The following is a 13,227-nucleotide window of genomic DNA, read 5'->3' as shown; positions in this document are numbered from 1 at the left end:
GAGGCTAAGCCCCAGTTTGCCCAACGAAGCCCAATCAATGGTTGGTATTCCATGCGTAGCTGCTCAGCTACTCCGGGAAACACACAAACACAATTAAACCAACAAAATCAATGTTTCACCAAAGTGAATGAATTGATGGATTTTGATAATGGGACATGGCGGGGGAAGATATGTACTTCCCAAATATCTCTAAGTGAACTGCGGCTGAGGTTTACCTAATCCAGTCATGGGCCGTGGACGCTGGACTGAAGACGTGGCAATTGATGCATCACTGGAGAAAGCGGTGGATTTTACGTGGTAGTATTATTTCCACCGCAATCACCTGACATTCATAGTTCTGTACGATGGAATGGATTGGACAAGGCTAGGAGATACTTATTATCTTCGAAATATACATTACTATTAGCAGACGTACCATCTTTGCTATATCCAGGATACGTGAGAATTTTAACTTAATTCTCACATATCCTGGATATAGCGGAGTGTAGAATCTAGACAACTCTAACTGTATTGTGGCCTTGTGCACTAACGACTGTTCCTCTTTTGGAAGTCTACAAAGATATCATATCACAACACCTTTCTCTGTTGCAAATCAACGGCCGATTACTCTGTCAATGGAAAAATTATCAGCTTCATTCCCTTAACCTAATTATAACGTATTCTGTTCTATTATGATGCACGAATGTCAACACTAACTTACAGACTGTACTCTCGGTAGTCACGTGATAACAAAGCGGTGAGGCTTATCTTTAGATGACTCAGCTATCTCCGCATCAAAAAAAGTTAGACTTTTGAGGGCCGAGAAAATATCCCCTTCAAACAGTCTCTGCCCACCATGGGGTTAGCCGGTCCTAAGAAGTATGCAAACACCAAAATCAACTCTCTGAGAAACACTAAACTGATACGTTATCCACTAGGAGAACCAAGATCTCTAATGATCCCAACAATACACAATGGGCGCGAGCCACATCAGGCTTCGGCCACCGCATCATGAGTGCTCAGGGCTGGGCCCCCGGCAATCGACTCGGAGCCAAAGACGCTGCACACGCCGACCTATTGACTAATGCCAGTACAAGTCATATTAAAGTGACGATCAAAGACGACACACTAGGCCTGGGCGCTCGTGGAGGTCGAGAGGCTTTGGAACCAACTGGTCTCGATGCATTTAAGGGACTATTGGGCCGACTGAACGGGAAATCCGACACTGAATTGAAAAAGGAGGAACGGAAAAGAGATGATGTTAAACTTGCCCGATATGTCGCTTTGAAATTTCCCGAAGTGAGATTCGTTCGTGGGGGGGGTTATTAGCGCAAGAGAAGGAGGAGGCGAAGGAGCAGCAGCAGGAGCAGGAGCAGCTAAAACCAAGCGAGGCTGAATCCAGTGATGCTGAGTCCTCGGAGGCGAAATCCAAGTCGAAATCCAAGTCCAAGTCCAAGTCCAAGTCGAAATCGAAATCAAAGTCCTCGAAGAAAGACCGATCTACAGACGTCGACGATTCCTCATCAGTCTCTGAATCTAAGAAAAAGAAGAAATCGAAGAAGCGAAAGGCCGATTCCGATGATGAATCCGCGAGCGAGGCTTCCAAATCCGAATCCAAGAAGGAGACTGAGAAACCTGTCGCTGTCTCATCTACAGCACGAGAGCGACTTCCTATTGGAAGACAAGTTTTCCGTGGTCGACATATTGCGCAGAAGAAGAGGGCTCTTATGGACGATAAGTCATTGAATGAGGTAAGTCTTGAGATATATTATTATCGAACGAGACTAACAATAAGTAGATTTTCATGGTAAAAGCGTAGAGATTAGTTGCATTATATAGACACCCACTAGCGGGATGGCGTTGGGGATTACAACAATTGAATTACATATTACTGTATACTCTATCCTTCATTCATTGTATACTCTACAATATTATTTCTTGTATATTCTGCACTATATTTACTACATTTGCATAGTACACTGATATACACTGTGTACCCACATGACTAAGCCCACGACGTCATCTTCGGACTGCAATCAACTCGAACGACTTCACTTCACCACATCAACTCCCTCAAGCAGATGAGAAGATGAATGGGGACGCCTCTTCAGGTCAAGGACATAAACAGTCCCAGTCCAACCGAGTCACAAGCAAAGATAGAAAACGGTATACACTTCCCTCCCTCATCCACATCCCCTCTAGCGTTCCTCCACCAGGAAACTAACGATTGACAGTATTCACTGGGCACCACTGAACATCGGCCTAGAAAGGCGATTACAAACCTTCATCGTACTCTGCCACACCCTTACAATCGCTCTATTCTTATGCAGTTTCTTCTTCACCTGCGCAATCCCTTTATTCTGGCCCCTCCTCCTCCCATATCTAGTCTACATCTCCCTATTCTCGACAGCACCAACATCAGGCGATCTAAAGGGAAGAAGTTCCTTTCTCCGTTCTCTCCCAATCTGGTCAATCTACGCCTCATATTTCCCCGCCTCTCTCCACCGTGAAGCAGAACTACCCCCAACCAAGAAATATATTTTCGGATACCATCCTCACGGCATAATATCTCACGGAGCCTTCGCAGCCTTCGGTACCGAAGCACTAGGATTCTCGAAATTATTCCCCGGAATCACGAACACGTTACTTACGCTAGACTCAAACTTTCGCATTCCGTTTTATCGCGAGTATGCGCTTGCCATGGGGTTAGCGAGTGTTTCGAGAGAATCGTGCGAGAACCTTTTATCTAAGGGTGGGGAGAATGGAGAAGGAATGGGTCGAGCAATTACGATTGTTATCGGTGGAGCGAGAGAATCACTTAATTCCCAACCACATTCGTTACGACTTGTATTGAAGAGACGGAAGGGATTTATTAAATTGGCCATTCGGACTGGTGCGGATTTAGTTCCTGTATTGGCTTTTGGAGAGAATGATCTTTATGAACAGGTTCATTCGGATGAACATCCTATTATTCATAAGATTCAAATGCTTGTGAAACAGACTATGGGATTTACAATTCCTCTTTTTCATGCACGGGGAGTATTCAATTATGATGTTGGATTGATGCCTTATCGACGACCGTTGAATATTGTGGTTGGAAGGCCGATTCCTGTTATGCAGCAGAGGAATAGGGATAAGATCGGTGATGAGTACATAGATGAATTGCATTCTCGATATGTGGAGGAGCTTCAGCGATTATGGGATCAGTGGAAGGATGTATATGCTAAGGATAGGAAGGGTGAACTGGAAATCATCTCCTAATTCTCTGCGCTCTGCACAATTATGGCCGCAGAGTATTATCTGTGTTGTTAGCACTGTCGAATACTTCATTTCTATACAATCAACTTCACAAATGGCATTATTTCATACGCAATGAAGATTCTGAGTGTACATAAGTATCTATTCCAGCATAATCTTGCTAATATAAAATAAAAAGTTCCAATAATACATTGCCTCGCTGGGCCGCAAATTCCAATAAGATCCAGCAAATCTGCATATAAAGAGTACAAGCATATAAAACATTGGGCCAAAAAAGGGGGTATCAGATCAACGATAAACACAAAGAGGCATGGTCATAGCCTCATTATTTTGGAAGATTTGGAAGCGGTTCTGTCGGGACCGGCGTGCTTGGCTTTAAGCCTGGCACTTCAGCTGATGTCGATACACGTCGACTATCAGCAGAGATCCGTTTAGCTGCCCCAAAAGAACCTCTCTCCATATGCCCGCTATCAACGCGGCCCTGTATCATTTCATCCAACATTTTGGATACCTCATCCATGTTCTTCTTTCGATCGCCTTCGCCATCCACTGGAGATTTGGCGGGCATATGAACCATTGGGCTGACACTCTTGTCAACCACGCCAGCGCTTGGCGGGCTGTTCGGTGCAGTGCTCAAGAATTCCGCTTTGTTTGTAAGGTCTGGCGTTTGTGGGTCACCAGTCACTACTGCCAGATCGCGGTGTCGAGCTGCAGATCGAAGAGCAGCCAACATTCGATCCTTATCGTCCAATTGAATACGGAGCTCATTGATTTCCATATCTTTCTCACGAAGAAGGGCCGTTGCATCTGGATGCTCGGCGATGGTCGAAGCGGTCGACTTGACACCTATCGACATGCGGGAGTGACTAGAACGTCGAGCCTGAAGCAGTCGTCGTTCAAGCGTCGAGATGTATCGGTTTTTATCACCGAGGTCAGCCTGCAAAGCTGTGATTTGTCGTTGTAGGCTAGCTTTGCCATCGCCGAATTCGCCCAACTCATCATCTTCCTCATTGCCAAAGGAGCCACCTGCGAAGGGCATTCCTGATGGCTCATTGCTATTGACCGACATGAAGGAAATTGGCCGGATAGAAGAGTGACCAGCACCCAGTGTAGAATGACTTGCCGAAGACCGTAAAGAGCGGGTTCCATTGTCGACACTGGACATTCTTGAAAGTCGACCAAGAGCAGACATAGTGCCATGGTTGTTAACGCCTGTGGATTTTGAGCTCAAAATAAGACGGTTCAGATGCTCGATCCTTTCCTTGAGGGCCGTTCGGGCCAATTGCATCTCTAAAACCTGTTCCTCATGTCGAGCCTGAGCCTCCTTCTCGTATTGTTGCTCATCCCATTTCATTTCCTTCTCAGCTTGGGCCTTGGCTTGCGTGTCCAGCTGCCCGCGAAGAGCTTGAATCTCCATGCGATAGCGTTCCAGCAGCACGCGGCTCCCAGAATCACCACCCCCAGCCCCATATGCTTCTTCGGCTCGCTTTGCGTGACTAACAATATTGTTCTTTGCACGCGCAGCAAATTTGAGCGTGTTCAGCGTCTCGCCGGTGTTCGCATTAACCCCAGAGATTAACTGGACCGTGCAAAGAATGCTGACCAAAGAATTTCCAGACAAAGCTGGCTGCAGGAGACGAGTGAGTTTACTATCACGATAGGGAAGATGCCTAGCATCTCCCGCACTACCTTGTTTACCATCCTTGCTGTCTGAGAGACCGCTAATGATATTTCCGAGGGTAAGTAAACTCTTGTTGATATGAGCACCCTCCGTCCGACGTTCTTTATCATCTGCAGCTCGTTCAGAACCAGCAAGATCGATCAAACTCAGGGTAGAAACCCGCACGCCACCAGGTGCGATTCCGGCTCGTTTGTCTTGCGAATTATTTGACGGCACACGCTCTCGACTCTCAACCACAATCTGGACCACGGCGTGACTTCGAGAACTGCGCGCGTTGAATTGAGTGCTGCTCGTCCTGCGGGCATGATCTCCTCTCGCGATCACTCGAAGAAGCTGTGTAGGACTTTGCACGATCTCTTCCTTCAGGGGTGTGGCATATACACCTCGTTTACTATCTTCACGCAGTTTGATCTCCTCTTGCTGAGATGCCCCGGGCCCGCTGGAGACTGAAGCAGAAAGAAGATCATGAATCTTCTCGTTATAAATTTCGAGATAGCTGACTCGAAGCAGGAACTCTCGGTGCGGAGTTTCTCTAATGAAGGAAAAGATATCCGTGATCGCCAGAGGAATTACACCCGGGGAGGTAGCGGTTCCTTGCATGGAAAAGGTCTTACCAGTTCCTGTCATACCATAAGCAAAGACAGTACCGTGATAACCCTCCATAACACGTCGCACCAGGCGTTTGGCGGCCGAATCATAAACCTTGGCATTGTTTTCATGAGTAGTGAATACATTATCTGCCATACCGTCAGTAAAAATCATGCTAAGCACAATACGAAGAATATCATCTGTATGCTAGGACTCACCATAATAGTAATCTCCTCCTTCTTTACCCCGGTAGGAAACGAGACTTTGACGGCCTTCAACTGACCACTCGCCATGATTTCGAGAAGTGTCACCCATTGAAGTATCTGGCCGGACACGCACACTGACAATCACATTGCCTTTTGTTTCTTTGCCCTTGGAGCTCCCCTTGGCGGTACTCGTATCATCTGCATCTTCGAAAGTGGTCGCGCTGGTCGAACAAGATCCCTGGGCGGAGGAACTTCTGCTGTGTCCGGGCGAAGCATCCGGATCGCGCGCATCGGATAGAATGGATTTCCCATCCCCACTTCCATTTAATAACGAAGGTGTTTTCGAGCTGCGGTAGCTACTGGTTGTTCCCGTACTCAGACGTGACCCCCGTTTCGGCTTCGTGCTACCCGTGGAACCGGAGGTGGGAACTCCAGTCACCGAAGACGTCGAGGAACGACTTCCTCCGGGCTTTGGTGGCTGTGGAAACGAGGCGATGCTGATTGTTCGGCGCAGGGACTTATCGGGGCTGCTCGGTGCACGTCCACTTGATGCCGAACGAACTGTACTCAGATTTGACGTGGAGTTGGAATTCGAAAGAGGTGATCGTAGAGAGGGTTTGGGACTTGACGGAGTTCGCAATTTCGATGGCTGGTACGGGGACACAGCCCTTGGAGTGTCGGCAGCGGGGAGCCTCCTCCTGGGTTTAGGATTCGGAAGTTGTGGCAATGAACCAGACGGAGGGTTGGTGACCGGCCGTGATGGTTGAGGGAGAGTTGTTGTTGAGGCCATCTTCTTGACCGAATAGGACCAGGCGCAGAATTTGCCTTTCCCACCGGAAACTCAATTCAAAATTCTTAATTGCAGCGTGAAGGCGCAGCGGCCATACGGACACAATCCAACTCAACACACGGCAGGCTTTGGTCGGGTGGCTTAAAATCACCAACTCGGCGGGGGAATACGACTCGGTTGCCGTGCTTGAACCAGGTCAGACAGATGTTTTCAGAATATAGGCTCAGAAATAGCAATAAGAGAAGCCATATATTCGATTGATGTCGTCGATGGAGCGGAATTTCCGTGGGCGAACGTAAACAGAGTCTCGGATACGTACCGTGCCTCAAGAGATTATGCGTTGCGATCGCGACGAGTCAACGCCACTGCTGAATAACCGTTGAAGTTGCCGGTGAAGGAGAAGAGATGAAGAATAGAAAGACGAGATGAGAAAAAGAGGAGAAGAAAAGAAGTTAAGCGGAGAAGGTCAGAAGAAGAGGAAGTCGCGAAATCAACAGAGGCAAGAGCGGAATAGTGAAGGTCGCACTTTCCCCCCCCCCTCAAAAAAAGATAAAAACGGCAAGTGCAAATTAAAGCCGGCAACTGCGCAACTATAAACTGCAGGAACTACCCAACTAACTACAAGACAGAGGTACATCTTGCTGGTAGTTAACTTCTATGATTATGCAAGTACTACTCTCTCCCTCTGCTTATCCCCAGGCTAGACCCCCCTCTACTCCTCTACTCCTCTACTCCTCTTCTCCCCATCAACTCTCCTTCTCCCCCTCTCACGTTGGCCCTTCCAAAGTACCCTACATTATACTAAAAGTGTACACTGTGCACAACTGCACGGGGAAAAGGGGCTGTTTTGGGAGGATATGGCGTGGTACTAAAATGGGGTCAGCACAGTCTAACTCTCGAACGAGTCAAGGTCCGTCGTAGGTCTAGCTGGAGCTGGACTGATCCAATGATGGTCAATGTGGTGGAGGAAGAAGGATGGGGGGAACCAAGGGCCGCTGAAAAAGGGGGACGAATGACCTTCGTTTATCGACTTTTAACCACCCCTCCCCTTGTGGATCCTTGTCGATTATTTGGATCTCTGGAGGAACCCCTCGAGTCCCATGTGTGAACCTTGAACGTTGATCCTCCTTGAACAGAGTGTTGTCTCCACTGTGATTGTGAAGCTGTGCTCATTTCACTGTATCCCCGTACTTACCCTATGGGATCAAGTGGTCATTCATCCTGAAGATGGTTATCCCCCTCTACCACAAGGGAAGCCCAAGGTAACTATTACTACTACATACAATGCATACACGGCACACTGTTATGAAGGAGTGACCAATAGATATTCGCAAATGCAAGGGGATACAGATACGGGAGATGTCCGGATGGAGTACTCTGTACTATGTACTGTACTGCGTACACTGGGACATCATGAAACTTCCCCCACTGGGTGATATCGGGCAGTGTCAGAATGGCTTGCAGTTGACTGGGCCTCTAGTGGACAGTGCTACATGACAGGTAGCGGAGCGTGCGGCTAACTGGTTGACACCTCTTTAAGATATTTCTTATTTGCTCCATTCCGTCGTTGTGGTTCCCCTGAGCTGTCACTCGGGAGAAGATTGGGCAGCGAATCAATCATGCATCTGCATGCAGATGGAGAACGATCCATATGTACGGAGTACATACATACACTATGTACGATAGCCCGGACAATGTAAAGGGGAAAAAAGCAAATACAACGGAGACAAATTACGAAATTGTTCAAAGCGGCTCGAAAGATCATACAATTAGTTTGTGATGCTAATCAATTTGTGATAATGGTTGATGCTTCTGGTATTACTTCCCCCCAAAATCTAATTGTCGTGCAGCATTTTTAAATGGACCATCATTAATCTCACCACCACGTCGACTCAAATCCTCCCCCATTTTCTTTTCTGCAGACTGGCGTTTCCGCGGGAGATCTCCATTCTTGGTTGGTTGGGGATCAATCGTCCACCAGTCGTGTCGAAGGGTCTGAACTGCAGTGATTCGTTTTCGTGGGTCTAATGTGCACATTGACATCAACAGATCAGCACCCACGGGACCAGCCGTAGGGAATTGTCGAAGGAAAAAGTCCCGTCCGGATGTTGGGATGATTTGACTCTTATCCGTCTCAATATATAATGGTAATTGTTCGACACCGGGCCAATTATCTTTAGTCGGCGTTCCGAAGGCCTCTGAAATCTTGGCAATTTGATCCAGGTCTGAATTACCTGCAACAAAGGGAACTCGTAATAGTAATTCAGCAAAGACCATTCCCATAGACCAGACATCAACGGCGCCGGAATACTGTCTGGCTCCGTAGAGTAACTCGGGAGGTCGATACCAACGAGTAATCACTTGGTGGGTCATGTTTAGATAAGGATCTGCAAATGACCGGGCTAGACCGAAATCAGCCAGTTTAACCTCACCATCTGCTGCAATCAACAAATTGTTCGGTTTGATATCACGATGTAAGACGAAATTCTCATGACAAAACCAGACTCCACGTGCTAGCATTCCCATCCAAGCCTTAATATCTGCAGCACCATATTGGATATTTTGATCCCGAATCAACATCTCCAAATCGCCTCCGGGCAGAAATTCAAGGACCAGATGAAGATTCTCATGTTTGGAGAAAACGTCATGAAGCGCGATCACGTTCGGGTGGGATAATTCTTGGAGGTATTTCACTTCGCGGATTGCGTCCATGGCCAGTCCATCCTTATAATCGGCATTGACCTTGATCTTTTTGATTGCGACGGTTGTGGCGGTATCTCGACGATGTCCTTGGTAAACTACGGCGTATGTACCTTCACCTAGTTTCTTGCCTGAATAGAAATAGAAATAGCACACATTAGTATCAAGTTCATGATCGTTGGAGAGGGGCGATGGGGGTAGTTCGAACCTCTTTCATAGTTCTGTGCTACAGAATTATTCAACTGCTCCGTAAGTTCACCATGAGATTGGGATGAAATCTTGATATCTGTAGATTCAGATCCTGCTTGAGCAGCTGCTGCTTTCAATCTAATTGCTGTATTAGGTGACGCCACCGTCACCGACGGAGAGCGAGAAGCAAACGGTGAGGCTGCCATGACTGCTCGCAGCACTGCTCATAGATTGGGGTAAATGCCCCTGGCAGAAATGAAAAGCCACCGAATAAATAGTTCGACTCAAATCACGAGGTCATTGGAAGTGAAAGATGTTCTGGACGAGAACTTGATATATCAAGAATGCATCTTTGAATAAAGCTGGGCGCCTTCCAAAGGGCGGGTAGCTCCCGGATTATTAATAATCCGAGGCAGTCCCGAAATTTCTCAATCACCCCAGACTCTCTCCTTCTCTCGTCTTCAATCTACACTTCAGGAATCGTTGTGGATTCGTCCTGGTTTCATTTTGAGAAGGGGGAATAAACAGTGTCTACGTCAAAAACAGACACGCTTGTCCATTGAAGGACAAATAAACAATGGCATTCCACAACTCCCTCCTCCGAGGCCTACCATCTCGAATCATCCAAACAAGCCTTCCAAACCAAACCATCCGCCAATTCTCTCGAAATGCCCTTCCAGCAATCCCCTCACCAACTCCATTCGTCCCAGACGTCCCGACATTCCTAACTTTAATCGGCCGCGAAATGTCCAAACACTCCAGCAAAATCACATCCTGGGACCAACTCTTCACCTCAACCTCCGATCAACTCCGCGATCTAGGCATCGAACCCGCCAGACAGCGCAGATACTTAATTCGGAAACGCGAAAAGTTCCGCAACGGTATTCACGGTCCTGGAGGAGATTTAGAGAATGTCGTCGACGGCGTCGCTCAATTGCGTGTTGTTGAGATTCCTGCTACCGAGAAGGAAGGTCGATCTACTACGCCCACTGCACCAAGTGCTACACTTACACCGGGGATGAGGAAGGCAATTGTTAACCTTGCGCCTGACGCGGTTTCATTTGCGGGCGTGAATTCGGTGAAGAAGTTTGGATTTGCGAAGATGAAGATTCATCGTGGTAGTAAGATTCGAGGACCCTTTTTGAAACCACTTAAGGGGAGTCATGGGTCTGCTGCGACTATTTCAGTTCAAGAGGGGATGTGGGAGGATAAGCGTGGAACAAAGGTTGATGGTGGTGAACGACGACGAGTGGAGGTTCGGGCGAAGAAGAGACTTGAAGAGAGAAGGAAGGCGTAGATAGAGGCTTGATGGGCGTTTTTTCTTTCTTTGCATATCTGAGTCTCATCTTGCGGTTTACCTCTATCTTTGACAAATGTACTGTACTATATACTATACTTATATCATTTTCTTGAATATCATCATCTGAAGTCATCTAATATTGTAGATTATTTGATAAAATGACTGTATCAACAAAACCCTTCTATAATAAAAGTGGGAAGAAGCGCAAGGCACGAGCAGAACAATAATCATGAAATAGAAATGGATAATGTACAACGGGTACAATCCTTCAAAGACATCGGACCAAGATGCTGGTTGGAACGCATGTCTATTGAAAGTCATTAAAAATGTATTGAGGGCAATGTCAAAAGTCTTTTGTCCTTGATGGTTGTTTTTTGCTCTGTGCAATTGAAATTGTTTAAGCCTTAACTCCGCGCTTCTCGTATTGCACGAAAGACTTGCCAAGAGGCTTGGAGAACAGAGACTATCGATCATGTTAGTATCATCCTGATGCAAATTGCGTAGTGGGCTGGCGTAGGGGAGTTGAGGGGTCCTTACTGAGTAGTCAGTCTCGGGGATACCGGTGCTGCCAGGAGTGGAGGTGAACTTGAATTGCTTCACCAAGGCAACGAGAATCGTGCCAAGTTGCACATAGGCAAACTGCTCTCCGATACAGCGATGGCGACCCGCACCAAATGGAAGGTAAGGGCTGTTGGTACCCTTGGTGACAAGACCATAACCGTAATCGATCTTCTCCTCGTCTTCATCTTCCTGGGTGACAGGAGCCTCGTCCCATCGGTGGGGGTTCCAGTGCAGCGGCTTGGGGAAGAACTCCTCCGAACGAGCAGAGACACCAGGGGAAGACAAGACATTGTGGGTGGTGGGGATCACGTAGGGTGTTCCCTCCACGGGCATGGGGTTCTTGACAGCGCGAATGATCGAGTGGATAGGGGCGTGGATACGAAGAGTCTCCTTAATGACCTTGGAGTGAAGATCCAGTTTCTGAAGGCTTTCATAGGTAAGAGGCTCATCGCCCAGAACACGGCGTTGCTCCTCGTAAAGTTCCTCGGTGATCTCGGGGCAGGTCGCCAGGCGCAGAACAATCCAAGCCGCAGTCGAGGAAGAAGAGTGCTGTCCAGCCATCAGGAGAGCAATCATCATATGGGCAATTTCCTTGTCGGGAATGGGAGTGCCATTCTTGTAAGTACACGACATCAGGTTCCAGACCATATCCTCCGAGTCCTTCTTACCACCCTCCTCACGACGCTTGCGAATGATATCAATATAAGTCTCGGTCAACTTGCGTTGCGCGGCGTCACGCTTGCGGTTGTGAGGCAGTGGGGCCCAGGGCAACATGAAGTTAATAGGGGCAAAACCCATATCCAGATCGTGATACATTTCCGCAAAGGTCGAGTTGAATCGGTCCCGAACTTCTTTACCCTGCAGCGAGCGGGAGGCAGTATAGATGGTGATTTCCGCAATGATCTTCGAGACATCGAATGTTCCTTTAGGCTCCTGGAAAGCGGGGGAGGTCTTGACAAAATCGTTGACTTCGTTGGTGATCAGGGTAACGTAAGAGCGCAGCGCCTCGGAGGTGAGACCGAATTTGACGAACTATTGTGAATGGGTTAGCGAGGGGGCTCTTACGAGCACGATTGACGGCTGTTTGATTTCTCACCTTCTTCTGCTCCATCAATTTCGAGTTCGGGCAATCATAGACAACATCGTGGCCAAAGACGGGGGTGGTCAGTGGCGAGTAAACCTCCTCGGCGCAAACATCGCGCAACTTTCCATTCAGAATGAAGTCGTTACCCTTGGTACCTAGATAGACTGTAGTCTTCTTTCCCAGGAGAACAAAGGTAAAGATATCGCCGTACTAAGTAGAACAACAAATTAGAAAAAATAATCCCTGGCAGGGGAAATTCGCGAAGGAGAGAGAATTCGCGGAGGAAGAGAGAGAAAGAGAGAAAGAAAGAGAGGAATTGCGGAGTACACACCTTTGCGCGGGCAGTATTGAAGAAAGTATACGGATCCATACCATAACTAATGGTACTTCCCACAAAGGGGAACCAGTGAAAGACCAGAGGGGGTTCATGGGGATTCTTGAAGAGTAACTGGCGTAGAACATTGACGAGGACGGAGAGGGCAATAAAGGAGAAGAAGCCGACCGTAACGAGGGTATAAATTGACTGGGACGAGCAATGCTCGCAGAAATAGTCAAGAAAACTAGCGAAGAGACCCATTGCGACGTGAATCCTTGGGGAATTTCAAGGAGTTGAGGAAGTTGAGGGGGGAAGAAGAGGAAGAAGAAGAAGTTGGAAAGTGAAAGTGGAAGGGGGAGAAGAATAATCTTTGCTGTCATTCGGTGAGACCCGCAGGCAGCATACAACCATTTTATGCAGTATATTTGGTACATATATCGTATATAGGGGGGGATTTATTATTCTTAGTAGTTTATATATTTAATTTTAGATTTAATTTTTAGATTTAATTATATAATATTATTTACTCTCATGAATATACTAATTTAATGAATTGCTGATTTATGATTGAATTG

General features: G+C 47.3%; 6 protein-coding genes across 6 annotated transcripts; 3 read left to right on the top strand and 3 right to left on the bottom strand.

Annotated features, from left to right (window-relative positions):
* Nucleotides 1-835: 835 nt before the first annotated feature.
* On the top strand, nt 836-1,798 carry pxr1 (telomerase inhibitor/ribosome biogenesis protein PXR1; the record flags this gene model as incomplete). Its single annotated transcript, XM_056650036.1, has 4 exons — nt 836-858; nt 918-1,278; nt 1,371-1,730; nt 1,778-1,798. The coding sequence occupies 4 exons, from the start codon at nt 836-838 to the stop codon at nt 1,796-1,798; spliced, it is 765 nt and encodes a 254-aa protein (XP_056495100.1).
* A 270-nt stretch (nt 1,799-2,068) lies between these two features.
* On the top strand, nt 2,069-3,240 carry N7469_011130 (uncharacterized protein; the record flags this gene model as incomplete). Its single annotated transcript, XM_056650035.1, has 2 exons — nt 2,069-2,145; nt 2,214-3,240. 2 exons carry the CDS (start codon nt 2,069-2,071, stop codon nt 3,238-3,240), a joined length of 1,104 nt encoding a protein of 367 aa, XP_056495099.1.
* Nucleotides 3,241-3,562: 322 nt separating this feature from the next.
* N7469_011129 (putative kinesin family protein (KipA)) lies at nt 3,563-6,502 on the bottom strand (the record flags this gene model as incomplete). Its single annotated transcript, XM_056650034.1, has 2 exons — nt 3,563-5,655; nt 5,725-6,502. The coding sequence occupies 2 exons, from the start codon at nt 6,500-6,502 to the stop codon at nt 3,563-3,565; spliced, it is 2,871 nt and encodes a 956-aa protein (XP_056495098.1).
* A 1,818-nt stretch (nt 6,503-8,320) lies between these two features.
* kin28 (TFIIH complex serine/threonine-protein kinase subunit KIN28) lies at nt 8,321-9,597 on the bottom strand (the record flags this gene model as incomplete). Its single annotated transcript, XM_056650033.1, has 2 exons — nt 8,321-9,333; nt 9,411-9,597. The coding sequence occupies 2 exons, from the start codon at nt 9,595-9,597 to the stop codon at nt 8,321-8,323; spliced, it is 1,200 nt and encodes a 399-aa protein (XP_056495097.1).
* Nucleotides 9,598-9,968: 371 nt separating this feature from the next.
* Nucleotides 9,969-10,688, top strand: N7469_011127 (mitochondrial 37S ribosomal protein mS41; the record flags this gene model as incomplete). Its single annotated transcript, XM_056650032.1, has 1 exon — nt 9,969-10,688. One exon carries the CDS (start codon nt 9,969-9,971, stop codon nt 10,686-10,688), a length of 720 nt encoding a protein of 239 aa, XP_056495096.1.
* Nucleotides 10,689-11,088: 400 nt separating this feature from the next.
* N7469_011126 (cytochrome P450) lies at nt 11,089-12,913 on the bottom strand (the record flags this gene model as incomplete). Its single annotated transcript, XM_056650031.1, has 4 exons — nt 11,089-11,154; nt 11,229-12,284; nt 12,349-12,546; nt 12,668-12,913. 4 exons carry the CDS (start codon nt 12,911-12,913, stop codon nt 11,089-11,091), a joined length of 1,566 nt encoding a protein of 521 aa, XP_056495095.1.
* Nucleotides 12,914-13,227: the final 314 nt, after the last annotated feature.

The sequence above is a fragment of the Penicillium citrinum genome (assembly GCF_028827155.1).
Source record: "Penicillium citrinum strain IBT 23319 chromosome Unknown utg000010l:1.0-1229701.0:1.0-1230130.0, whole genome shotgun sequence".
Taxonomy (NCBI): Eukaryota; Fungi; Ascomycota; class Eurotiomycetes; order Eurotiales; family Aspergillaceae; genus Penicillium; species Penicillium citrinum.
The sequence above is the reverse complement of the archived record's forward strand: the minus strand, read 5'-3'. Positions and strand labels throughout refer to the sequence as shown.